This window comes from Dasypus novemcinctus, chromosome 1 (assembly GCF_030445035.2).
Source record: "Dasypus novemcinctus isolate mDasNov1 chromosome 1, mDasNov1.1.hap2, whole genome shotgun sequence".
Lineage (NCBI taxonomy): Eukaryota > Metazoa > Chordata > Mammalia > Cingulata > Dasypodidae > Dasypus > Dasypus novemcinctus.
In genome coordinates, this window is record NC_080673.1 from 115,465,832 (window position 1) to 115,492,472 (window position 26,641).

Here is a 26,641-nt window from a genome sequence, read left to right on the forward strand (position 1 = left end):
CCACATGGGAGGTCCCGGGTTCGGTTTCTGGTGCCTCCTGCAGAAGACAAGCAAGACAGCAAGCTGCCACAACAAGGAGACACAAAGAGGAAACACAATGAGAGACACAACAAAGTAGAGAGTGGAGGTGGCTCAAGGGATTGAGTGCCTCTCTCCCACATGGGAGGTCCCAGGTTCTGACCCTGGTGCCTCTAAAGAGAAGACAAGCAGACACAGCACACAGAGAGCAGACAGCAAGCGCAAAAAACAAGGGGGGGGGGGGGGGGGAAGGTGAGAATAAATACAAAATAAATCTAAAAAAACAAAACACAAAGACAGACAAAATTAATCTTTGCTTTTAGAGGCCAGTAGAGAGGTTACTCTTGGAAGGAGGCAGTGACTGGGAGTGGGGTACAAGGGAGGTTCCCAGGTGTTAATAAAGTTCTGTTTCTTGATCCACGTGCTGGATACAGGGGTACATTCAGATTGTGAAAATTCAGCGATGTATTCGCTTAGGATAAGTTGCACTTTTCTGCATGTCCATTTTAATGAAAAGTTAAAAAAAAATGCCAGGAAGCTCTTAAAAATTTAATGTCAACCCAACATAATAATCCACAACGTCATTATTACAATTTGAAAGCCAGCAATGTGAGGATCACTCTCAGAACAGAGTTTTGAAGAAAGTGGGTTCAAAATAGCTGTCCCTACTCCAGGATACCTAAAATGTCCAAATATGAACTCATCATTTCCCACCAAATCTCTAATCCTTCTGCTTTTCTCTGTCACCCATGGTATCACCAAAGACTAAGCCACGATTTTCCACCCAGTCTCTTATGCTATATTCTCCTAACCAGTCTCCCAATAACCCATTCCACCTGTTTTCCACACATTAACCAGATCGTTTCACTCCTCTGCTTACAACGCCTCAATAGATTCCCTTTACATTTACAGTGTAATTAAAACTCCAAAGCATGGCTACAAGGTCTTGTCTCTGCCTACCTCTTCTACCTCAGGGCACGCTACTCAACCCGCCCACCCCTTCCAATGCTAGAGCCACACGGACCTTCCTTCTGTGCCATCTCTAGACCCTTGCTCTGCTATCCCCGCCAAAACACATCATTTTACGCATTTCCCTCTCACCCTTGAAGATTCAGTTTATATAGCATCTCATTTAACAGCCTCATTTAACAACCCCATCTGAAGTCAATCCCCCAATGTTTCTAGATTGGCATCTTGTCTATTTCCTTCTTTGACTGACTTATTATTTTATTTGCGTGCTTACTAGTTTTGTCCCTGAGACTGTAAGCTAATGTCCATCTGGGTCAGGACTGTATCCCCAGGGCCTTGCACTGTGCCTGGCATATAAAAGGGCTTCCGTAAATATAGAAATAATTGTCGAATGAGTGAATGGACATTCCCAAGGGACCGTGCGATGGCTCTTAGGCCCCGAAGAACGCTGCACTGTTAACTTCTCAAAAAATAGCATGAAACCAGATGACTTTCCAGCCAGGCCGTGTTGGCACTCCTTTCTCGCTTCCACCGCTCCATCCTCGGCCGACGGGGCACACTTCCCTCCTCGAGGAGCTGGCGACGTGTCAAGGCTGCTGGCCCCGTCACCGCACGTTGGCGGGGGGCCCAGGCCTCGCTGGGCGGGACGCCACCGCTCGGCCGCGCGCCGCAGAAGTCGGCCCTGCGAGGAGGCGTCGCCGGGAGGCTCGTTCCTGCCGGCACCTCCGAGTGGCTGAGACCCGCCGCCCCGGCGGCCGGCGCGCGGCCTGGCCGAGCGCGGATTGGCAGCAGCTGCTGTCAGTCAGCGGGAAGAGACTTCCCCTCTCCATCTGGCCAACTGCGGCGACAATTCGAGAATTTCCAGCCGGCGAGGCGGTGGCGGTGGTTCTCACGGCTTGCTCGGGGTTTCCGAAACAGTGGAGCAGGCAAGCTTACTGACCGACCAAGGACGCCCCTCCCCTGCCCTCCGTTAAGTTGATTAAAAAGGAAACTATTCAGGGACGTAACCATCACGAGGTAAGAGCCTAGAGAATGCAATTCGCTTATTTTTGTTAACCGTTTATAACTTTATTTAGTGGCGGGGTCGCATCCCTCCGTGCTCGGCCCCGAATGAAGAGGGAAGGGGCCAGGTTGGCTTAATCGCGCGTAGCCGGCGGGGGCGCGCCCGCGCTCCGGCCCTGGGCGCTCGAGCGCATCGCGGGGGCGGGAGCCCGCAGCGCCTGCCGGAGCTTCCTGCCGAGGCTGCGGCCCGAGCGAGCCGAACAGGTGGGGGCGCCCGGGCGGGGGCGAGCGGGGTGGGTGGAGGGTCCCGGGTCCGAGAGTGGGAGGGGGGGGAAGTCGAGGGAGCGGGGTCTCCCGGGTGGGGGGCCGGAGGGGCTGATGAGGGAGAGGCTGGTGTGGGTGGCGAGTTGCGGGTCGGAGGGAGGGAGGATGACGGGGAGGCGGAGGGGGTGGGGTGGGGTTCGGGGTGGGAGCGAGGGGAGAGGGGAGGGGGAAGCAGCTGGGGGAGGGTGCGGCCGAGGCTGGGGGTGGGTGTTTCTGGTCGGAGGCCGGGAAGGAGGATTGGAGGGAGGCAGAGGTGCCCGCCCTCTTCCCGCGTGCGTTTCCCCGCAGCGAGGCCCCGCAGGCGCCCTGCCCAAAGCCCGGGGAGGCGAGGATGCTGCGCAGCTGCCGTCCGGGAGAGGGAGACGTGGCGACACCCGGATCTGTACGCCGAGAGGGAGGTTGGTAGGCGGAGACCCGGCGGCGGAAGGTGTTGGGCGAACCGCGCCCTCTGCAGTGTCTCACGGCGCTGGCGGGAGGGCGTGCTCGCCGAGGTCACGCTGGCCGCGGATCTCTTCTGTCACGGCCAGCGAACCGAGCCCGGGGTCTTGAATTGCTCAAAGGTGGGCGCTTTTCAGGGGATCGGTATAGAGAAGAATGCAGGGCCCTGCTTGATTTTGGTCTGCGAACTTGGGTTTTGCTTTGGTAGTAGAGCGGTGTTAATTAACTCAAGGCCTTGTGGCTGGCGCTGTCTTTTTTAGCAACCGCTTTCTGTAAATTAGAGAATTCGCAGGAGGTGACAAAGACGAGGCTCCGGGTGGAAATAGCCAGGGGATTCGTAGTCTCTAAAGCTCCAGTGGCTTTCAGAGTGTCAAACTGGAAATGTGCAACAAGGCCTCCATTCTTTCTACTCCCGACCACTTCAGAAAAAGGAATGAAGTTGTCAGGCAGCTCCAGAATGAGCAACTCAAGTGACAGATTTTAGTGATCTTGAAAAAGAGCAGTGGCATCGTGGGTATTCTAGTGATGCTGCTGTGGAGGAAGACCAAGGCTTGAGAGTGTAAACGTGTGTGTTCCAATGTGTGTCTAATATACATGAAGACATTGGAAAAGAAGATGCATCACTGTGGAATAAAATGCCCCAGTTATAATTTTGAGTAGTGACTTCTTGCTAATTTTTCTTGCAACCTTAGTCACTTTCTGCCGACCACTAGTGCACGTTTTCCTTGACTGGAGTCTTAGAAGAGCGAAAAGAAGAGGGGTGAGGTGCTGGTGATGTAGTATACAATGTCAGGGGGAAATCTTAAATGATTCTTAACGAGTAAAGACAAGACTTGGAATACAGTTTGTGGTGTTGTGTCTACCTTAACTAGAATGTTTTAAAGGATATCTCCATAGTTATAATGAATCCTTTTTACTGCTCTAATGCTCTTTGTGTGTACATCTAAACATATGCGCATCAGAGATAGCCCTTTGACATCAAACCTAAGGCTGAGTCCCCTCACCCCCTCACTCCCCCTCAGAGTAGTACATTTTCTATCCTACCTACCAACAGCGTGCTAGCAAGAAGATTTAGGGGTTTCCCATACCATTTTGATTTATTAGAATGCCAAGGTTTTGTTTTATAACAAGGTCAGTAAAACAGTTTGTGAAGTTCATTTAGGGATATTTGGTTTAAGAATTTTAGAAAGTACCATGTATTTCCATTGCAGAAAATACTGTAAATCTGACTGCCACTTATAATGGGCAGGTATGAATACTTTCTTAAATATTCCATTTTGCTGGAAGTTTCTGTGGTACTCGTCCTTAGAACTACTAAAGGACTTTGGCATGTGCTTAAAATGATAACAATAACCTGTCCTTTAGACCTGATTTCAGTATTCAAGAATGGTTTGACTCAAGTGCCAAGTGCATTCTCCTGCCAGAGACAATGCCTTCCATTGGCAAAATTAACTTTGGATAGCTTTGAGGTGTTTAAACCATTGAGGGATATTAAAATGGAGTAAGATTTTAAAAATGAAATAAAATCGAAATAGCAGTTTTATAGCTGTATATATTCTGTGGCTTTTTTTTCATTGCCCCAACATTTTTTAAAAATCAAGTTAATACTTTAGAATTTTACTCCAAATCAAATACTTCTCTTTTATTCCTTTTCTTCCTGATACTTTTGTCCTGAGATTTCCCACTCTTAGAATGCGAATTTTCATCAGATAGAATCTGTGCCTCAGTTTGGTAGTCTCACAACTTCTTTCCATTTAACCCTCTTTGCCAAGATCACCCTTGTCAGTTGGAATTGTTAAACTAGGAGCCATCCTTGTTATCTGCTCACAGTTCTATGTGAGGGCCTTAGAGTATCATATTAACCAGTTAAGGCATTGTGGAAAGGAGGGGAAGGGAATGGGGAAAGCCTCAAAACGATGTGACAAAAATCAGTATGGGGAAACGGACTTTGGCCCAGTGGTTAGGGCGTCCGTCTACCACATGGGAGGTCCGCGGTTCAAGCCCCGGGCCTTCTTGACCCGTGTGGAGCTGGTCCATGCTCAGTGCTGATGCGCGCAAGGAGTGCCCTGCCACGCAGGGGTGTCCCCCGCGTAGGGGAGCCCCACGCGCAAGGAGTGCACCCATAAGGAGAGCCGCCCAGCGCGAAGGAGGGAGCAGCCTGCCGAGGAATGGCGCCACCCACACTTCCCGTGCGCTGACGACAACAGAAGCAGACAAAGAAACAAGACGCAGCAAAAAGACACAGAAAACAGACAACCGGGGGAGGGGAGGGGAATTAAATAAATAAAAATAAAAATTAAAAAAAAAATCAGTATGAAAAGGATGTAAAAGTAAAGTATTTCCCTGTGTTTTACTGACAATTTAGTACGTATAGATTCTGTGTGCTTGTGTATGCATATGCACACATGTGAATACACACAAAAATTTTTAAAAACTCTTGTGCTTAAAGTAAATTTTGACCCATACTTTTTTTTTTCCATATAGTTTTGGTTTGATTGAGGGAAAAGAGTTTGGGAACAGTTTATTCTGCCTGGAAAATTGTTTTGATATATGACTATCAACATTTAGGTTGACTGTAGAAATAACCTATGTTATGTAGCTAGGATTTCAGTCAAGTTATTTGTCTTGACTTTCTTGTTTAATAATGTATAAAAATAAGCTAACTTTGATTTTTGATTGAGACTGGCCCAAATCTCCCCTGCCTGCTACATTAAAAGATTCCTGAATGTGTTTCTTAGATTGTAGAGCTATATAGAATGATAGACTAATTCCAGTTTGTAATTGCTAAACAGAAAATAAAGACAGGTTGTTTGTCACTTTGTTCTCTGCTCCCACCCATGCCCACCTCCCTCTTTTTTTTTTTTCCCAGCACAGATTCTACTTCCTTTGCTAAATTAGTGCTTATTGTGGCATCCTCTCTGTGGGTAGCTGGATTGCCTCAGGGTCTGTGGTGGCCTGCTTAGGTTTGGAGCTCTAGAAAACAAGTGTAGCTCAAAGTTGCTGTTATTTATCTTGGCAACATCAGGGATGTTCTTGAGTAGTTTCCTTGGGCATGTAGAAGGGATTAGTATGATTTAGTAATAGTGTATGTGACAAAGGAGATTGAACCACTTTTTTAAAAAATTAAAGTTAATAGCTCACAAGGAATGTTACATTTAAAAAACATAAAAAAACAAGAAACATAAGAGGTTCCCATATAAGCCACTCCCCCCACCCACCATGTCATTTTTGTAAATTGTGTTTTTTTGAAAATATATGCATCACCAAAAAATGTTACACTAAAAAAATAAGAGGTTCCTGTAGTCTCCCCACCCCCCACCCCATTCCTCCCACACCAACAACCTCCCACATCATTGAGGTACATTCATCATATTCGGTAAACACATTTTGGGGCACTGCTACACTACACAGATAATAGTTCACCCTGTAGTTTGCACTCTCCCCCAGTTCATTCAGGGGGTTATGGCAGTAATTGCATCCATCATCCGTGTGGAATCTAAGCCCTCTCTTGATCTAGAGGTGGAGAGGACATCGCCATCTCAGATATTGCATCTGACCCTGCAAAATCATTAAGGACAACTCAAAATCCCAAAAATACCCTCACATAACATCTCTTCTACCCTCTCCCTGCCCTCAGCAACTACTGTGGCCACTTTCTCCACCTCGATGCTAAAATTTCTTCTATTAGTCATCACAATAGTTTTATAGTAGAATATCAGTAAGTCCACTCTAGTCCATATTTTATTCCTCCGTTCTGTGAACCCTGGGATGGCAATGTCCTCTCCACCTCTAGATCAAGAGGGGGCTTAGATTCCACATGGATGATGGATGCAATTCCTCTGCTTATAGTTGTAGGCACTCTTGATTCCCTGGTGTGGTGGTTGACCATCTTCACCTCCCTGTTAGCTGACCTGGGTAAGACCAATGAACCAGAGAGTAGGAGTCGCCACTCTGCTGAGGCTCAGGGCCCAGCTGGCACATGGACAGTCCAGAGAGTCACATCTCCTGAGTATGGACCATCCCTAGTGCCAACCACAGGTTCAGTAAAAGTGACAGAAGAGGCATGTGTAGAAAAGTCACATCTAAGTCCAGCTCCGTCACACTCAGGAGCACAAATACCAAAGTAGGGCCCTCTGACATGGCACAGAGCTCCAAAGCCATCTGCCATGACTATATCCTGTGGATCTTCATAGCCTTCAGGAGAACTAGTACCTAGGGTTGTATCTACTTTGACTTTTTCTGGGGTCCTGCTAAAGTGTGTGTAACACGACCTCTCTGATGACCTCCCGACTCTTTTTGGAAGACTCTTAGCCATATCAACTCATTTGTCTTTGCCATTTCCCCCTTTTATTCAAGGTCAAAGAGCAATTTTTAACACTTGATCCAACATGTAGGCTGAGATATTCTGCTGGTCTGAGTTGACCCTTTTATTCGAGGCCTCTTTCTAGTTACTTCTCCAGTTAGTGGTTTGAACCACTTCTTAAAATCTCCTGATTGCATAAGTGAAGCTGACCTAATTTTGTAATATTGACACACTGACTATAAATTGGCTCACATTTCATCTCTGCCAATAGGATGCCTTAAGGTAGATATTTTCCTGTAACCATTCTGCTTACTTTCTGAGATAAATGTGAAGATAATAAGTAAGGAAAGAAGTCAGGTGGATGATTGATTTTTGCAGATAGAGGCTTAAGTCATCTTTGCCCAACTTGGATTTATTTCATTCTTAACTAATGTTACCAGTGGATATTTGTCTCCTGCTAAGAATGCAGTTCTATTTTATGTTTATTTTAATTTTTAGAGGTTGGGGGGAGGGAAGGCAGGAGTATCTTAGAAGAGCTACATACGAATTTATTTAATATTTATTTGTAATTCTAGAACTCATTTAAAGTTGGTGCATGATTACAAAGTGGACTAAGGCTGAAGAGGGCTTTTACACTTTCAGACCAGGGCAAAAGAGTAGTACTTTGCTAATCTTTGGTGCATTTTTCAAATATGAATGTATTTTTCTAATAGACATTTACTTAAATACTTTATTTTAAAAGTATTAAAATCTTTCTACATCATAAAGTTTTGTGAATTATCTCCATTAATAATTAAGTAAAAATACTTCTATAACTTGCTAGATTGTATAATTGTTTGAAATTTCGCCATGGGTATTTACCATATTTTACATATTGTTATTGTTGCTGAATAAAATGTAACCTTCAGTCAGAAGCAAATGAACAAAGATCTCAGGTTTTGGAATGGAATGTGCTACTTAGTCTTTCATACTTGACTGAGCAGCTGACTTATTAACTAAGGATGCTGTTTTCCTTCCCCCACCCCCGGATATTGTCATAAATCAAAGTGAATTTCAGTCTTTCATACTCGACCTTAATCCAAAGTCCAAGAAAAGATAGCCTCCTTAGTCTTTTATGATACACTAATTGTTTGTGGAGCCATTTTTATTCTAACTTATCTGAAGGCAGGGCTGATGTTTTTACTTCTTAGATCTCTAACTACGGGTGTTGTTTTGGATCTTCCTCCTTTCCTTCCACTGCTTTACCCATTGACAGGAGTAATGGCCCTTCCCTACACATAGCTAAACTGATTTCTAAAAGTTCAATTGAAAATGTTTGTTTGAAATCTGTAATGTGTTTTCTCATAGAGGCATTCAAGCTGGGCTTTGTGTGTGTTTGTACCTTTGGGGAGGGTATATTTTTTTCAAGCTCTGTTTCAGTTGTAAAATAATTCGAACATATAGTTGAGAATATAACACCAGTGTACCCTCCACAAGCATTAGGAAATCAACTTTATGACAGTTTTTCAAGTTGGCTAATTCATAACTGTAACCGATCGAAAAAAATGTGGAGATATATTTTTGCTTAGAACCTTATTTGTGTGGAAAACTGCCAGAAATACAGCCCTCCCTGTCAGGGATTAGGATTTCCCATGATAACACTGTGTAGTGCCAGAGGAAGCTGACTTTAGCATTGAACTTTGGTGCAGAGTCCAAAAGTGGGAGTTCAAGGGGATGGTAGAGTCATGTCTTGCTTGAAGCTTCACAGAATAATCAGAGAAGTGTAGGTTCCCTTGTGGCATTGTCGGTGATGGAACTAGATGTGGGTGGGCTGGGTTGGAGGAGGGGGAACCCGCAGCTGTTAGCAAATGGTTCATAAATCAGGAGTGCTTGGCACACAGGCAGTGCCACTCATTTCCTGATATCAGATACCCTCCCAAAAGCTCGTGTGTGTCCACCACAAAGAGAAGTCTCAGAACTTGCTTATCTTTTTTGTTAATGGAGATGTTTGCAGGAGCCACATGTCTTTAACCCCTGTGGTATAGTACATAAAGCCTCTTGATAAACTGAGAGATCTTAAAGCAAATAAACATAAAACTTAGGTCCTAGATTCAGTCTTTGTTAAGACATGGACACTTTTTGGGTATAGAACTATCTATCATTAACCGGTTATTTTTTTCTTCCCTTATTTCTGTCTCTTGTGAGAGATTTTGTTGGTACTGTAATATTGGCCCCTACCTTTTCTTCAGAGCAATGGAGTTAAGGAGGCAAGAGTTTTTATTTACCTGGGTATTCTGTATTCTTGATACTTAAAATGTGTGGCCTGCCAAGGAGTGGAATCTCAGGCCACATCCCAGACCTACTGAATAAGAATCTGCTCATCATCTGCACACTGAAGTTTGAGGAGCACTGTTCTATGTGTTATGTAGAACACTGTCAAATTGTTACAGAATTTAAACATGTAAATGGGGTAGATAAGTTGATTCATATGTGAGCCAATATTCTTAGAAGTGAGCTGCTGGGTGCTACACTGTGGCTAAACATATATTATCTGTCAGATTCTTTATGGCCTTCAATTTTGGTAATATCTAATGATATATCAGTTATATTCAAAACTACTCACGGAGTCCCTCTTTCTTTTTCTATTCAGTTGCATCATTTTTCTTGAAGACATTTCATTCCTCCCACACATTGACCTTGTCCACTTTACTGAGTTCTTTGGAGCTGAGTTATGTCAACAGCTGCCTTAATTACTTTGGTCAGAAGCGGTGGGAACCAGGTGAAAAAGAGAGTGCTGCTAAGCTCGCGCTTGCTGCCAGCTGACAGGCGGGTGACACCGGCATGTCACAGTTCTACTTCAGAGCACAGGTGTTCTCGGTTTGATCCAGACGGAAGTGGGCGTCCGGCCACGTGGGACAGTTTTGGAATCTGGGATAACCGCATTGATGAGCCAATTCTCCTACCACCCAGCATTAAATACGGCAAGCCGATTCCCAAAATCAGCTTGGAAAATGTGGGCTGTGCCTCACAGATTGGAAAACGGAAAGAGAATGAAGATCGGTTTGACTTGGCTCAGTTAACAGATGAGGTCCTGTACTTTGCGGTGTATGATGGACATGGTGGACCTGCAGCTGCAGATTTCTGCCACACCCACATGGAGAAATGCATTGTGTACGTAAGATGACTTTCTCTCTTGACTTTGCAGTTTGCCTTATGCTTGATCTTGTAAAGTTTCACCTTTGACTTCCATTGTAAAAGTAGTTGTTTTGAGTTTTATACTGCCACTTCTTGAATAAGCAGTAATTTAAAGATGCCATTTATTCAGCTTATTTTTGATAATTAGAGATAAACTGCTTTAACTTGCATCGACCTTTTCAGAATTTTGTTTTAACAACTCCATTGGTGAAAACATTGACCAGAATCTATAGCATTTGGCTTTTAGGCATTTCAAGTGAATTAACATAAAGTAAACGACAATGTATAAGAAGCACTTACTCCTGTCAGTACATGGCATGTAATAAGTGCTTCAGTAAATGGTATTCTTTTAAGTGGTGTGAATAGCTTTGAATACTTGTTGAAAATAGCTTTGGATGATTGGCCTTAGTGTGGGAGAAATGCATTTAATGCTGGAGTTTGGAAGCACTTCAAATAGTTTATTACTCTAGTTATTACTGATGTGTTTTTAAGGCAGCATACTACTGCTAGAATCAAAAGAGGGGAGAAAACATGTCAGAGTTAAGAATACATGACTGTTTCTTGTCTTCCTGTATATAGTTACACTGCTCTTTAAGTGACTTACGTACGCATTCTCTGCCTCATGCCCAAGAACTCAGTGGGTTAATTTAATCTTAAGGAATCAGGGTTTTCACAGATTGAGGATTAATTCTTTAAGGATGAAGAGTTGAATTTTTCTTTTTGTCCCTTTAAAGGTTTATCACAGTGCCTGGTACTTAGTAGACTTTTTATTAATCAATACTTTAAGCATCTGAAAGGGAAATCAGGGTGGTGGATTGTGTGGAATGACTAGGCTAGATTGAGTGTCTGGGAGAAAGATGAGAAATCCATTGTAAAATGATTGTTTGGGCTTCTTTTTTCCTCCCTACAAAGGGATTTGCTTCCAAAGGAGAGGAACTTGGAAACAGTGTTGTCCATGGCTTTTCTAGAAATAGATAAAGCTTTTTCGAGGCATGCCCACCTGTCTGCTGATGGTATGTAAAAGAGCCACATTCCTGTTCTGAGCAGAGGGTGAAAGGAAACAAATTAAGCCAATTGAGGGTGGGAATTTGAATGTATACTTAATTGTAAGGATGCTTATGTGGAAAATGATTTTATAGAATGAATCAGTTAAAATGCTTTCTGAAATCCAAACTGATGTCAGTAGCTCACTTTTAAAAGAAACATATTGGAGAGTTTTTTAGAAAGAGAAAGGCCGAAACTGTTGTTCTTCATTTAAAATAATTTACTGTGCTATTGAATTTTAATTTTAGAAGGATTTAAAAATGTTAATCTGTTTAATTGCTTGTCGTTGTTGCTTTTCATTTTTTTTAAAGATACATAAATCACACGAAATGATTGCTTGCTTTAATAATGGACAAGATATCCATACAATGAGGCGGGATTTTTGTGGGTTGGGTTTTCTTTTTTTTTTTTTTGAGATAGGTTTTTTTATTTGTTTTTTTTTTTTTTTTTACCAGTAGAAGAACGGGATGAGCAAGTGCAACTACAGCATTATCAGCTCTGATAGGACAATAATTGCCCAGACAAAGAAGGAAATTGCTAATAGATCCTAAATAGGAAAGGACAAGGGCTATTATGCACTAATTTGCATAATTAGAAGGGAACTCTTCTTTAAAGAGCTTGATCTTGCAGCTTTCTTTTGGTAACTAGTGCTGTTTCTGTTTTTCTTTGTTAAACTCAAGAGTATTGTCAACTGAATTTAAAGTTTTTATGTATTATTTGTCTTTATATTTTGAAAGTAAAATGTTTCTGGTTTTGACTAAATTTATCAAAACCACTTCAGGAAAATACAGCTAATGTTTTCTGGTTAGCTGGCCCCAAAGTCTTCTCTCATAAGTTTAATCTTGCAATGTTCTTCAGTGGCCAAAGAAAGTATGCAAATAGACCTGGTATCTGGTTTGAAAATGAATCATGTGATAATAGGAATTTGTGTGTGGCCTTTTTTTTGTTTGTTTGTTTGTTCATCCTTTTCTTTGAAGGAGGTCAAAGACCACCATAAAAATGCCACTTTCACAATTTTCCTTTAGCATGGCTAGGGATGGAAATTCTCCCCATTTCACTGATGAGGAACTGAATCCTGAAGAGAAGTAATGATCAGTGGCAGAGTTAGGCTTTTCCTGGCGCCCTGCGGGGCTTTTCTCACTGGCATAATTAAAGAGATTGGAGAATGTGGTTGTAGGGTGACTATATTTGCCAACTTAAGAGGTTTTTCTTGTTCTTTCTTGAGAACTTTTCTATCACCCTCTCAGAAAAGCATTACAGCCAACTCTCCTGCTGCTTTGGGATTTCTTTTCTAGTTTATAAGATTTTTCAGGCTCATTCTATCTTCTTCTTTCCTTTGGATTTTTTTCCTTCCCAACTTAAAAAAGATAATAGGGCTTGAGAGAGGGTGAATTTTAAGCATAAGGTTTAGCTCCTGCCCCTAATGGGGGAAACACCTGAAGGAGAAGAAGAAATTGAAATGGTTCTTAATAATTGTTTTATATTTGTGACCCTCTGAATTTTAGTATGCCCCTTATTTCATTCATAGCCAGGTGGCTGTGAGCTGGCTGTATCTCATACCACTAGGTTTATATGCTGCAGGGCAGGTTTCATGCTCCCAGCCGGTCAGTAAAAAGCTATAAAGCTTGCTCTCAAGTTTTCAGGAAAGAAAATTCAAGTTTATCAGGGGCCTTTGGCCAACAATCAAAAACATTAAACCTTCATGGGGTACAGTTAACCCTTTTGAAAAAAGGAACCTAATGGATTCAGATCCTTAAAACTCCATTGTAGATTTGGTATAAAATATGAGGACTGCTTTATTTTTTAAATATAATTGAAGGGAATTATGAACATAGGGAGAAAATTTATTTAACCAGCTTACCTTAAAAGAAACTTTCTAAAGATGCCTTTTTAATATAAACAGTTTGTGCAAATAAATTAATCATAAAAATTTATTTCTAATCATGAAACTAAAATGTTTAAAATTGAATTCTTCCAGCATATGCTTTGAGTTAATGGTCCAGAACTTTCATAAGATATTTTTTAATTTATTTTTTACTTACTAGCCATTTGTTTGTAAATATAATGGGGCAAGACAGAATGATGCATAGTGTGCTACTAAAAGAAAAAAAAACCTGTTATCACATTATTATTTTAAAATATTGTATATGTATTCTTACTAGTAAAATAGTCATTATTTAAATTAGTGTTTTGAGAACAATTTAAAGTTTATTCTTAAATTACCAGGGCTTTCAAAGGTAGCAAAAGTTGCCTTTTGATATTTGGAAACTTTTTTTTTCAAGTATATTAAAGCCACTAAAGATTGAATTCTGAACATTGTTTAACCTTGCAATTTGTGAATTAAAACAAATCTATACCATTTTATATTTTAAAGTTATATCCATATTTTAAAAAAATTTTTTTTCAATATTAAGTAGGAACTGAAGCAGTATCAGTATTATAAGAGTGGATAATCTCTTTAGCATAACTGTAAGCTGAACCAGTACTCACTAAACAAAATTGTGAAGTAAATGCAGTTTGCTCTCTCCAGTTTCTTTCGTCTTTTTTCTTCTTTTAGCATCAGCCCCCATTTTCCTCTTATTGAACCCTTCCTGTGAGCAACTTGAGGGTAAGGGATTTGCCTAATTCATTTTTGAATCTCCATTGTTCAGCACCCTGTATGGAATCACAAAGGTACTCAATTATTTAGACTGAACTGAGCTCCACTGTCTACTCTTTTCACTGCAGTTATCGTAATTTATTTATTGATAATCCTATAGCTGACCAAATCATTTATATAATGTATAAGTGTTGGTGAGTTATCACTCCTGGGTGGAGTTGAATTTTAAGTAGCAGAAACCTGGAAATGGATTGGTTCAACTCTAGGAATCAATCACTGATGGTGAAATTTCATTTATAAATGGGAGGAGTGCCCCTCAGTCATACCATATTAGCTTTCTTCAGAGCAATAATAAAAGCAATAACAAAGCTCCCCTAGAAAGAAAAGGATCAGAAAGATAGGACTTGGGAAGCAGTGATGATGCATCATGAATCTCATTGGAAACATCCATGTTCTTTGTATCATGTGACTTTTTATGGAGGATGAAATTACATAATTATCACTGTTGCAGATGCAGCATTTTTGAATACCCTTCTTATACTGGAGGCAGCCAAAAGGGAAAAAAAAATAGGGACAGCAGTTGAAGAGATATTCTTATTGTTCTGTTACTGCTTCAGCTCATTGATTTGAATTTGATGTTCATGAATCAAATATGTCTAGACCACTCATTTTTAATAGTATTGAAAATGTGTTGGGGGAAAAAAAAAGAAAATGTGTTAGCTTTTACATATTCTCATTACAAAGTTGAATAATTATCAAGGTCATTATACTTTGAAAAATATAACTTTTACTCATTATGTTACTATATGAAATCTTGATCATTTTTCTTTGGATATGTTGACCTGCAACACTGGGAGAAAGAAAGAGCTGCAGAAATACCTGCTTTATGAATGATATAAAATTACAGACATGTTTTAGAGCTTGACTAGCCTTATTTTAAACAGTGAATTTAAATAAGTCATTCTAATTGAAAAAAATGCCTTCTAGATACTAAATCCCTATATTAAGCATCAATAACAGATATGTTACTCCTTCCATCTGGTACAGGAGGTGCTTTGATTCCTTCTTGGTATATATTTAAGTCCCAGTAATTTGGTGGTATACTGTAGTTCAAATCCTCTCTAATATGTACTGCTCATCAGGTATGAATTATTCAGTGCTATAACCATGAATTTTCCCTTTTGTTACTGGGACAATTCTGATAACTGCTACCACACAAATTTACAGCACTTTTTTTTTGCAACTCAATAAAGGTACTGATTTACTCTTTTTAAATGAGTGTATGTGTAAGTGTGTGTATGAGTATGTAGCTGTGTCTGTTTCTGCATATGTGTTTTGATATAAATGCGTGTACATATGGTTTTTCTCCAAACTTGGGAAGCTGCAAAACTAAGAAAGAAGTATTACTCTGTGATGATAAAAAAAAAAATGGAGTCAACTACAAAATACCATCAACTTGAGCAAGTTAAGTTTGGAATCCTTGATTTGGCATCTCCTGGAATTTTATGTAATTTGATAGTGAAATTTTCACCAAAATAAAAACCCTTCCCCTTATTTTGCAGCTCTTTCTCTGTCCTCCCCTGTGCTGCAGGTTTGTAATGTTTGAGCACAATTCCTGGGTGAATTTCCTATTTGCCTCTGTGCGTGTTATTTGTGGCAGAGAACTGTGCCTGGTCAGCAGCTCTAGACCTGGAGCCCGTGGACACTATATGCTGGGCTTCAGTGGAAAGAGAGATCTGCTTAATTTTATCCCAGGTGAAGGAGTCCAGCGGTTCCTAGCCTGGACTACTGGAAGGTTCCCACATCCACTTTGTCCCATTAGTTGAGATGACTTGCAGTAGAAATTGTCCAGTGAGTGTTAAGAACTTATTGAAAGATGTCTTAGTTTTAAAGTTTTGTTGTCAGGGCAAAAAGTGAGAATTTGTACTTCCATGTTAAATGTTAAATGAAATAAATGCCTATTCAATATTTTATATTTTTAGAAAGACACTTAACAAACCGTATCAACAGTTAGTTTTGAAAGCTTTCCCACAAATCCTGGGATTTTGGAACTGTAAAACTGAGTTGGTAAAAATTCAAGACCTTTTAATTTTCTAGGTGTCAAGGCCATGAATTATAAGCCTAAACAGCTAATCTTGGAATTTTCATTTTTGAAATGTAAGCTGTTTTAGTGAAGCCAATTAAAAATACTTCTTAAAGTTGCTGGTAACACTTACTTTAAACCAAGGGAGGTATACTAATTTTGTCGAACCTTTTAAGTCATTTTGAACTATTTTTTAAGCTTCATTTTAAAGATTAAATTTTATGGATTCTATTGTGTGGTGGTTTTTGAAAACGCAAGTTTACTCTTTTACTTGACAATTTAAGTTGGATAAAACTAAACATGAGTAAAATAAATATGGGCACATTTATATTATATATTATATCATGACAGATATGAAATATATTTTAGCATTGCAGAGAGTTGTTACTTGGCATAACAGTTCCAAAATCAAGAGATAAATGGGAATATACTACAACTATAAGTTTTATTCCTCCATAAAGTAAATTCAGCATGGATATAAAATATTAAGTTAGGTTTAGTCATGTCTTTTTCATTTTACTTTTCTGATTAAAGCAGGCATTTTATTGTACTAACTGGAAATATATATTATATATATATATAAAATATATATTTCTCTCCAAAATGTATTATTCATGAAGTTTTTAAAATTAAAATTATCTTTTTAAAAAAATATGTATTTGGAAAGGTTGAGCCTCAATCAGTCAAATAAATCAATTGCACTTCATTTTTCTTTAAAAAAAAACTTTGAAGTAAAAATCATCTTGGATGATCACCTGGATATTTTATTTAGATACTTTAAAGAACTGACCATTTAAAAAAAGAATTAATCATGTTACTGAAGATAATACCTGCTTTAAATAAGTTATGTTTTTGAATTTCATCACTTTTAGCCCATAATTTCATAATATTCTCACTTTTGGCAAGGCTCTGTACACCTTCACATTTTTTAATAAGCAGTAAAGAATTTAGGACACTGTCAGAACAAGTTAAAGGAAGACACAAAAATGCAGTTTGCTCTGGTTGGAGAAAATAGTGGTGCCCTTCAAGCCCAGTAACATTTCATTTTATTTGCTGTTAGCCAGAGAAAATGAATGTTCTTAGAATGCCCTTGGCCCAGGCCAGGGCCACAGAAGTAGAACTGGGCAGTGCTGTGCTGCATTTGGATACGGGCTGATTATATTAGCTCTTTCCTTAGCTGGGCATGTTAACTACACCAAGCATATGGGGAACTGAAATGTCTTTCATTGTCTGTCCCCGCAATTTTTTGCTAACATAATGATGGCATTTTATGCCTGGGAGGACAAAGATAGAAGAATATGAAGTTTTAACTGTTTCAGGACTTTTTTGTGAACATTTATAAAATTAAAAGTTGTATTAGGGGAAGAAAGTAGAATGAAGTAGAGATACACTTTGCGTATCTCATTTAGCCTGTTTACTGATAATATTTTTAGAGATTAGGAGGAAGAAATGGAAGGGAAAGGCTTTTAAATCCATAGATAATTGAAAAGTCTGTTTGACTGAATGGGCTCAGCCATTCTGCCATTTTCGCCAATCTAAGTTTTAATACTTTTAGACATGACACCTGGTGGGCGCACAATGGTGTCATTGTAGGTACACGTTTTTCAGCTCTACATTATATAAATAGATGCCATTTGGAGATAACAGAAGAAGTGTTTAATGCATTGTTCACCAAACTAGGTTAGCAACTTTTTCTGTTTGCATGGAGCCTTGTTACTGATTTAAATACTTATTTCTCTGCATGATCTTACTTAGTTCATTGCATTTTATTTGCATACCTCTAGTAAAATTAGAATGACACATTCCAGCATTAGTTTACCTTGACTGTATTTTATTTTGTAATAAAAGTTATACCATCCAGTCACTTACAGTCACTAACTTGTACTGTTTTTCATGATACTTATAGCAACCCTTCTGACCTCTGGGACTACTGCAACAGTAGCCCTTTTGCGAGATGGTATTGAACTGGTTGTAGCCAGTGTTGGGGACAGCCGGGCTATTTTGTGTAGAAAAGGAAAACCAGTGAAGCTGACCATTGATCATACTCCTGAAAGGAAAGATGAAAAAGAAAGGTACTACCTCTTCTGCTGATCAATTTCTATTTGGTTGATGTTTACAGTTCAAGCTAGAAACATAATTTTGCATTTTTAAACAGGTTTCATACGTAAGTTTAATAGTGACTTTGTGTCATGCATATCACATCATAGGTTGTTTTTTGTTTTTGTTTTTTTTTTAACTTGACTAGGATCAAGAAATGTGGAGGTTTTATAGCTTGGAATAGTTTGGGGCAGCCTCATGTAAATGGCAGGCTTGCGATGACAAGGAGTATTGGAGATTTGGATCTTAAAACCAGTGGTGTGACAGCGGAACCTGAAACAAAGAGGCTTAAGGTAAGAAAAGACTTGCAGACATTTGCTGCCCATCCAAAGAATGAATGTAGGATCATCTCCAACTAGAGGCTGACTTCTAGGTATCAATGGAAGCTAAAATGGCTTATGGATGGATTGATAAGCTTTTCAGATAAAATAGCATACTATTTTCCTGACCTAAGGTATGACAAAGTCTTTCTTTGTTTTGATAGAATGCCTCTACTGCCCTTTCCACCTCCACCTGGTCATCCAGCATCACTTCCTCTTGGAACTTTCCCTAACTTCCCTTCTCCAGCAAGCAAAATTATCATCCCACTTTATTTCTGTGGCATCCTTTATGTTTACTAATCAATGCCCCCATTGCCAACACATGCCAGGTTGGTGAACTGTCACTTTCTTCTTTGACCCAACCCCCTCTCTCCCAAACCTACTATAGTACATGGCACACAGTATAGTGTAGGTATTCAGTGATGGCAGGAAATGTTTGTGAATTGAAGGACGGATTTCATGTCTTATTTTATCTCACGAATACATATATAGGGCTTACTATGTGCCAGGCTTTGTTCAAAATAGGTTCTATCCACATTTCACAGAGAAAACAAATTTAGGCATAGAGAGGTTAACTCATCCATGCTTACCTGGCCAAAGAGTAGAGCCAGAATTCAAATCCAGGAAGCTCATAGCCGCTACACCCTGCCGCCTTTCACCATTTGGCTAGCTGGCATCCTGCATTGTGTTACTAAGTAAATACTAGGTTTACCCTCAGTGGCTGATACTAAATGTTGCTACTTCTGCCCTAAATGTAGGGTTTTGTTTTCACTCCATTTGTTCAACAAAGTTAAGTGAATTATTTTAAAAACCCATGGTGGCTGGATTTTCCTACAGGCTCTTATACAGATGACCACTTGGCAAAACAGATAAAAATCTTTGAATTATAAACATTATTCTAGGTCATTTCTACTTTATAATCATCTATGATGTTTCAGTTTCCTGGATGCTAAAACAAATACCATGCAATGTGTTGGCTTAAACAATGAGAATTTATTGCCTTGTGGGTTTAAGTTTAGGAGAAGTCCAAAATCAAGGTGATGTTTTTTCCCAGAAGGCTGTGGCATTCTGGGGCTGACTGCTGGTGATCCTTGGTCCTCACATATGGCAGCCTCTCCTGGCTTCTCTTTTGGTTTCCATTGACTTCCAGCTTCTGGCTCCTCCCTGTGGCTTTCTCTCTATGTGTCTGGGTGTCATTCTGCTTATAAAGGACTCCAGTAGTAGGATTAAGACCAGTCCTGGTTCATTTGGGCCACACCTTAACTGAAGGAACCTCATCAAAAAGTCCTATTTACAATGGGTTTACACCAACAGGAATGGATTAAGATTATGTTTTCCTGGTATATAACTACAAGCCACCACATGTGCATTTGATTCTGATTGCAGCTACATCATGCTGATGACAGCTTCCTGGTACTCACTACAGATGGCATTAACTTCATGGTGAATAGTCAAGAAATTTGTGACTTTGTCAATCAGTGCCACGATCCCAGCGAAGCAGCCCATGCAGTGACTGAACAGGTGACACAACGAGCTTCTGCTTTGCTGCTAAAAAAGTTCCAAAGGAGTACAAGAGTAAAGGACAACCCTAGGCATGTCCTTGTACAGCCTGGAGTGGCCACCACAGTCTGAGATTCCTTTGAAATCTTGTGTTTTAGCTTCAGTATGACAGTGAATTTTACATTAGATGCCATAATATTTCCATTAATTTTTTTAACAGTTCCCTCAAACAGTTAAGTAAAATTAATTTGCCAAGGTAATGTGCTATATTTTTATGGCTTTGCCTATACCTTAAAATGATACAAATAGCAGTAATAATTGGTAATAATAGTAAGCAATACTGCTCACTATGTATCAGGTACTGTTCTATGCATTTCCTATATATTAACTCAGTTGTCCCAGTAACCTATGCAGCGAGAGTTGTTACTATCCCCTTTCACAGATAAGGAAAACTGAATTACGGAGACCAAGAAGTTAAGTAACTTACCCAAGATCACAAAACTGTTAAGTTGCAGATCTCGGCTTTGAACCCAGACAGTCTGGCTCCTGAATCCAACCATTTGACCATTAAACTAGACTGCTGCAAGTAAATGCCAGTTTGAGGAACACCTTAAGAACTCATTTTTTAAAAATGGGTGTTTAAAATAAAAAAATACAAAAGGGTATGTAGATGGAGTTGTGTGTAAGTCAGAGCTAAAATTTGAAAACTGGATAATATCCAGTAAAGAAAATATAAATTCCTTTGTGTTGTTTAATATTCTGCTTTGATGGATAGCCCTTTAAAACATTGTGTTAAGTTATAGCCGTCACTGATTCACTACTTATATAGCATCACTAAGTTATAATTTATAACTTCGGCGTGCATTAATTCAGCAGAATTTCAAATTAGGGAACCACATTTAAACAAAACTTCAAAGTGCCAGTATTTGTAATTAAGACATTATTCCTTACTTGAAAAGCATTATTTGCTTGAAAATAGATGGGTGAGCACGGTCTGTTATTCACTTGGTTATCATGCTGTCTACATAAAGTTAAGGAAATGCACCAAGTTCCGTGGATAAACACCTCTTCCCTAATTTAAAAATACCTATCTTACAGATAATGTGTTCTAATTCACGAAGGTAGTGATATTTGTAATGACTGTATAGTATTCCATTATGTTTGTGTATCAAAATTCACTTAAGTTCTAGTCAGCAAATGTTCTCTTTTCCATATTATGAGTACTATAGTAGACAAAATTGTATCTGTTTCTTTGTGCTATCTATTTTCTTAAATATTTCCTTAAGATATTATTTACTTAGGTTAAATTCTTCAAAGTAAAATAGCTAGTAAAACAACACACAGTATTCTAAAGCTTTTAAGTTTGCTAAATTGCCTTCCAGAGATACTGTATCAATTTATACTTTGACTAGCAGTGTTATAGTTTGTGTTTCTCCAAATTCTTATATTTTTTTTTGCAGATTTGATAGGTGGAAAATAAAATATTAGTGTTTAAATTTGCAATTTTTCTTTGTTTAATGGAATTAAGCATGTGCCTAGTTTGTTAGCCATTTTTATTTCTTCTCTCTTAAAAGCTTATTTTTTTTCTCCTTTGCCCATTATCCTGTTGGCATATTTGTCTTTTTTATGGTTACTGTAGGAACTTCCTATAGATTTGTCTGATGTTGGAATTTTTAAAATTTTCGTCTTCCAGTTTGTAAAACTTTTTATTGAATCTTTTTTCATCAGAGGAGTGTTGGGCTCATTCTGTGAGGTCTTTTGGCATATACTTGATGTCAAGTATAATCCCAAATACTTGTTACAGTGCTGACTAGATTATTTGCTATTTGAATTAGTTCTTAGAAGTAATGTACAGTTCACCTAATGTAGGACATTTAGCTGATGTACATATTTCCATTTTATAAGGAGCATAATAAACATTTTTGTAGTCATAGCTTTATGCACATTCATTTCCTTAGGACATTATTTCTTTGGACTAAATTCCATAAGATTTGCTAGGTAAGAGCAAACATTTATTAAGCCATTACCATGTGTTAGCTAGGTCCTATGCCAAATGCTTTACTTATATTTTCTTCTCCTGAAACTGCTTATTATTATACCTTAACCAACTGGTATTTTCTGTTGCCAAAATTGCAACAATGGAATATAGTTTGTATGGTTCGTTTAGATTATCTTTTATTCCATGTGTAATTTAATAAACCTTGGGGGCATTAAAGCAGGGCGAACGAAACCAAACCATTGTGGAATAATTGGGTGACTGCAAAACCAGTTTGACAGTTGATTTCTTTTTGTACATTCTCTGATTTCCATTGGTTTTCTCTTCCTTTTTGCCTCACCTTATAGGCAATACAGTATGGTACTGAAGATAACAGTACTGCAGTAGTAGTACCCTTTGGTGCCTGGGGAAAATACAAGAATGCTGAAATCAACTTCTCATTCAGCCGAAGCTTTTCCTCCAGTGGACGCTGGGCCTGATCACTTGCTGGGACTGAGATTTTCTGTGCAGTAGTTTTTATTGCATATGTCTGGAAACAAAGATCAAAAATGTCACCTGTATTCACATGACCCTGTGACTCGTTCTGATCAGTACACAAGTCAGTATAAACCTAGTAACCATTTACATAGTGGTTTTTATAAATACCCATCATATTTATGTTCAGCTTAAAATGCTCAGTTTGAAGATATGTAGTGAAGCTATTGTGAGTCTCTGAGTTGAGTGAATTTTTGTGTTAGCTTCTAATTTTTAAGATTCTTGGGCAGCTGTGGATTTCTTGATTATTTTTGTTCTTTTGTTCATTTGAACAGGTTCTTGTCTTCAAACTAGTCAGTATTTTGACATCTATTCAATGTGTTACCTGCAAGTATATATTTTTAATACCTGTACCATTGAATAAGTATACAAACTGATTCCTTTGTTATCTTATTTTATTTTCTGGACCACTAACTGGTAAATGTAACAATGCAAAAGAAGTTCAGATAATAAGACATTGCTAAATTGTATACATATTTATTAGCAGTGTACTTATGTATTTCAATTTCACCAAGACCTGTGTCATTCATTCCTATTTTTCTGTGGATAGGAATGCTGTATAGCTGTGACCATTCCTTAATCTCAGAAGATTTTGCATAGGTGAAGAGTCCTGTGGTGAAAGCAATACAAAGTTAAATACTGAAGGGGCATATCAAGGATTTTGTATAAGTTTCCACTTCTTTCTAACTCGATGGTTTTTGTTTTGTATATAGTATGTATATATCACTTTTTTTAGAGAGTAAGCAAGTTAGATGATTTGTTAGTAAAAAAAAAAATAATGCCACATTGGCTGATATTGCTATAGATATCATTTGAGGTTTGTGTCTCCTTCATGCGCTTTTCTAAGAGTTACAGAAATAATGAGTCTAAAGCAAATATTAAAATATTCTGTATATATTTCAGTTTGATATGTAACTTAGTAGTGTAAAATTTACTTCTTTATTTTGCATGTAAGGTTGCTGGTAAAACGTGAATCTGTAAATGTCCACTTGAGATTATATCTGCAGTTTATTTCTGCATACTGTGTAAATTTGTTATATGTATGTAGGTGTATGTGTGTGTGTGTGTGTGTGTGTGTGTGTGTATTTGGAGCGATATAATGAAGGGAACAACCCTGCATAGCTCCTTTACAATTTAGCTTTAAATTATTGATGTTTATCCCTAAGGACGCTCAAGGGCTGTTTTCTTACAGTGTAGAGCCAATGGTTATTGACAGATAGAGAGAAACATTTAAAATGGCAGTCAGGAATTACTTATATGGGTAATTCACCGCAAAACCCAGGGACAGAGTCAGCATGTTGGAGTTAGATTGCTATATGGTAATTTGTATATAAAATATAATAGGATGTGGGGGAAAAAATTGTTATGACATGGTGTTTTGTTTTAGAAACAAACAAAAAGAAACCAGAAAGGAAATGTGTAGTGTATACTTTCAACTCTCAGCTTCAGGGTTGATTTTTTTCTTTCTTTTTTTTTTAAGCTTTATACCAACTTATTAGAAAGAAGGCCCACCATTAAGAACATCTTCTCCTAAGCTTCTCAGGAGTGGAACTAAGTAGAATTTGAGTTTTCTTGCCTTTATCAGGAACTGTCCTTTGGAAAAAAGCACTCGGTAAAATAAACGCTTCAGTTTTATTTTTTTTAAGGAAGTTAGGTGGAAGAAGGAAGAATATTACAGGAAAGAATATAGTTCCCTATTCAATGTCTGAAAACAGGGAACTAAGGGTAGACTAAAAAATGTGAGAAACATTCTTGGTTTCCTGAGTTGGGTCTTGTAACAGAAATATGGAAGCTACATTTAGGAGTGTGGAGAATTACCAAAAACAGACAAATAAAGGGTCTATAGCACAAAAATGGTGGTCTAAGGATGTAGGTTTCATGTCTTTTAGAAATCTTCATATTTCTGTTCCTCTCTATTTTACTTTAAAAACCAAGGATGGGAGTGATGCAGGTTCAGGGACCTCAGTGTCATTAATGGATTGAGGTGGATTGCCAGGTTTAACCCAGAGGAATTTGTCGGACACTTGGTGGTGGGTGGGGTGGATTTTGCGCTGCCTCACCTGGAAACTTTAAAACCCTAAACCAGTCAACTTTGACTAAAGCATAAAACATACTGCTGTATATGTTTTTTAAGCCCCAATGTTGAAGTATAATTTAAAATGTAGATTATCATAATCTGTGAAAGATAACTTGTATCCTGCTTCCAAACCTATTCTTGGAAGTTATGCAAATAGTAGTTTTTAAAAAAAGACATTTTTCAAGATAGCTTTTTAGTTGAGGCTGTGAATTTGCCATGTGGTATTACCATGTGGGTATAGGTATGGTGTAAATTATATGAATGTAATAAAGCTTAAATAACCAATTGTATTTATGTTTGCCTTTTATTTAAATGTAGTATATAAATCATCTAATGTGTGTTGCCAAACATTATTTGCCAAAATTTATTTGGTGAGATACTTTTTAAAGCATTGTGATTTTTCACAGGTTTAAATTCTTAAGCATTTCATATATTCAGAAGTATATGCAGTTCTGCTCTAAATCAACCATTCATTTGTTATAGATCTTTGTGTTTCTGAAGGGCTTCAAAGTCAATTGACCTTTTACATTTTCTGGAAAAATCAATTTTAGAGGGATCTATGTTAAAGATGATTCTTTGTATCCTATCATGAACTTTTCCCAAATTCTAATATTTTTTTTAAAAAATCACTTACTTTGAAGAATTAGCACATAACAACCTGAAAAATAGAAATTATATTTTCCAGACATGTTGCTTACTCGTAAAATTTGATTTTTTTTTTTTTTTAAGATCTTGGCACAGAATAACTAGTCAGTCCTATGCTCACTCTTAAAACATTTATTTCAATATCAGACCGGATATTTGGCTTTCATTCTAAGAATGGATGTAGATTTAATTTCATGGTAATGTGATATTAAACTACTTCAAGGAGAGGTGGGGGGAGTGGAGTGGTTCAAGTTTAACGCTGAAAAGTTAAACACAAGCGTATTTTAAGAAACAGAAAATTTGGGTTGGCTTACATTTTATTGTATTAATTAGAGTCACCCCTCTGGATGACTTAAGCAGAACTAAAAAGTCATAGTTTTACAAGGTGAGCAAACAAAATTGTGATGACCTGTTCCTTTTGGCATCTGGGATGAAACTGATTGACTCTTTGGAGACTCGTGTTGGTTAATGGATGGTTTAAATGCTCCACTGATGGCCAGACTGAGTGTTTTGGGCTGGTGAATTCCTGGAGTTCCTCCACCTCCAAAAATGACTCTGTGCCAAGATCTGCCTTTGGATTCTGGAACAGAATTGAGCAGCTCAGTGTATCACAAATTAATTTGGTTCTACTGAAGTGCACTGTGTACATTTGTTTTGTAATTTACCAGAGTGCTATTTGAATGTGTGGGTGCTTTCTATAATGAATTGATACAATTGCTGCTTTGACCATTTAGTTTTTAAGTGTATGTATGAGAGTCAATGTGAACAGACTAAAGTTACATATCTCAGTGTTCAAAGTACCCTTTTAATAAAGTAATGCACTAAAGACTTGGTGGAAGTTATTTTCTTAATCCAACAGTGTTTATTAGGCCTCAGGACTCCTCTATATTTTTTATGTGTGTAACCCTGTAAATGTTGGTATAAAAGAATCAAGTAGTGGGTAGTTAGAAATTTCTTTTACTAACCAAACTCTGTCCATTGTCAGAATTAATGTGAAGAATCTTTGGGGAAAATGTATTTATATTTATCAATGCATATCTTTTTGCCTCAATCTTTCATTTACCTCTTCCAAAATATATGTTGGTACCTCAGAAGAAAAAAAGCCATGGTGATTTCTACAATGTTTTGCCTGTGGCTTCAAAAAATTTTCCCACATATTAAAAATTCCCACGTATTAGAAATAGGTGTTTGGCAGTGATACTGTGGAATCCAGCATTATACATTTAACGTAAGCAATTTTTAACATATTGTAATATTTTGCATTCCATTGGCACACGGATCTCTTCTAGAATGAGTCACCGGAAAGTAGCTTGAAAAGTTCTGTAGCAGGAGAGATCTGTCCAGTTTTGTTCAAACTCCATACCTAGCATTTTCCATGTTTAGTAATACGGAGCAATCACTAATGTTTTCTGAATGAGTAAATTAATACATCACATTATACTTTCCTTAGTTTTCTCCTATCTTTTACTAGCGCACATTCCTGACTCCAATTGTGGCTCCCCCGTCCCCATTCTCTCA

General features: G+C 38.5%; 1 protein-coding gene across 3 annotated transcripts; it reads left to right on the forward strand.

The window, feature by feature from the left end:
• The first annotated feature begins 1,681 nt into the window (after positions 1-1,681).
• Positions 1,682-25,949, forward strand: PPM1K (protein phosphatase, Mg2+/Mn2+ dependent 1K). 3 transcript variants are annotated; one of them, XM_058295658.2, is made up of 8 exons: positions 2,226-2,253; positions 2,602-2,873; positions 9,684-10,204; positions 11,141-11,241; positions 17,861-18,026; positions 18,200-18,344; positions 19,758-19,892; positions 22,215-25,949. In XM_058295658.2, exons 3-8 carry the CDS (start codon positions 9,765-9,767, stop codon positions 22,344-22,346), a joined length of 1,119 nt encoding a protein of 372 aa, XP_058151641.1. In that variant the 5' UTR covers positions 2,226-2,253; positions 2,602-2,873; positions 9,684-9,764; the 3' UTR covers positions 22,347-25,949. The 3 variants fall into 3 exon arrangements, with proteins under 3 accessions (XP_004480612.1, XP_058151641.1, XP_004480613.1); XM_004480555.5 differs by lacking the exons at positions 2,226-2,253; positions 2,602-2,873 and adding an exon at positions 1,682-2,004; XM_004480556.5 differs by lacking the exon at positions 2,226-2,253 and having other exon boundaries at positions 2,512-2,873.
• Positions 25,950-26,641: the final 692 nt, after the last annotated feature.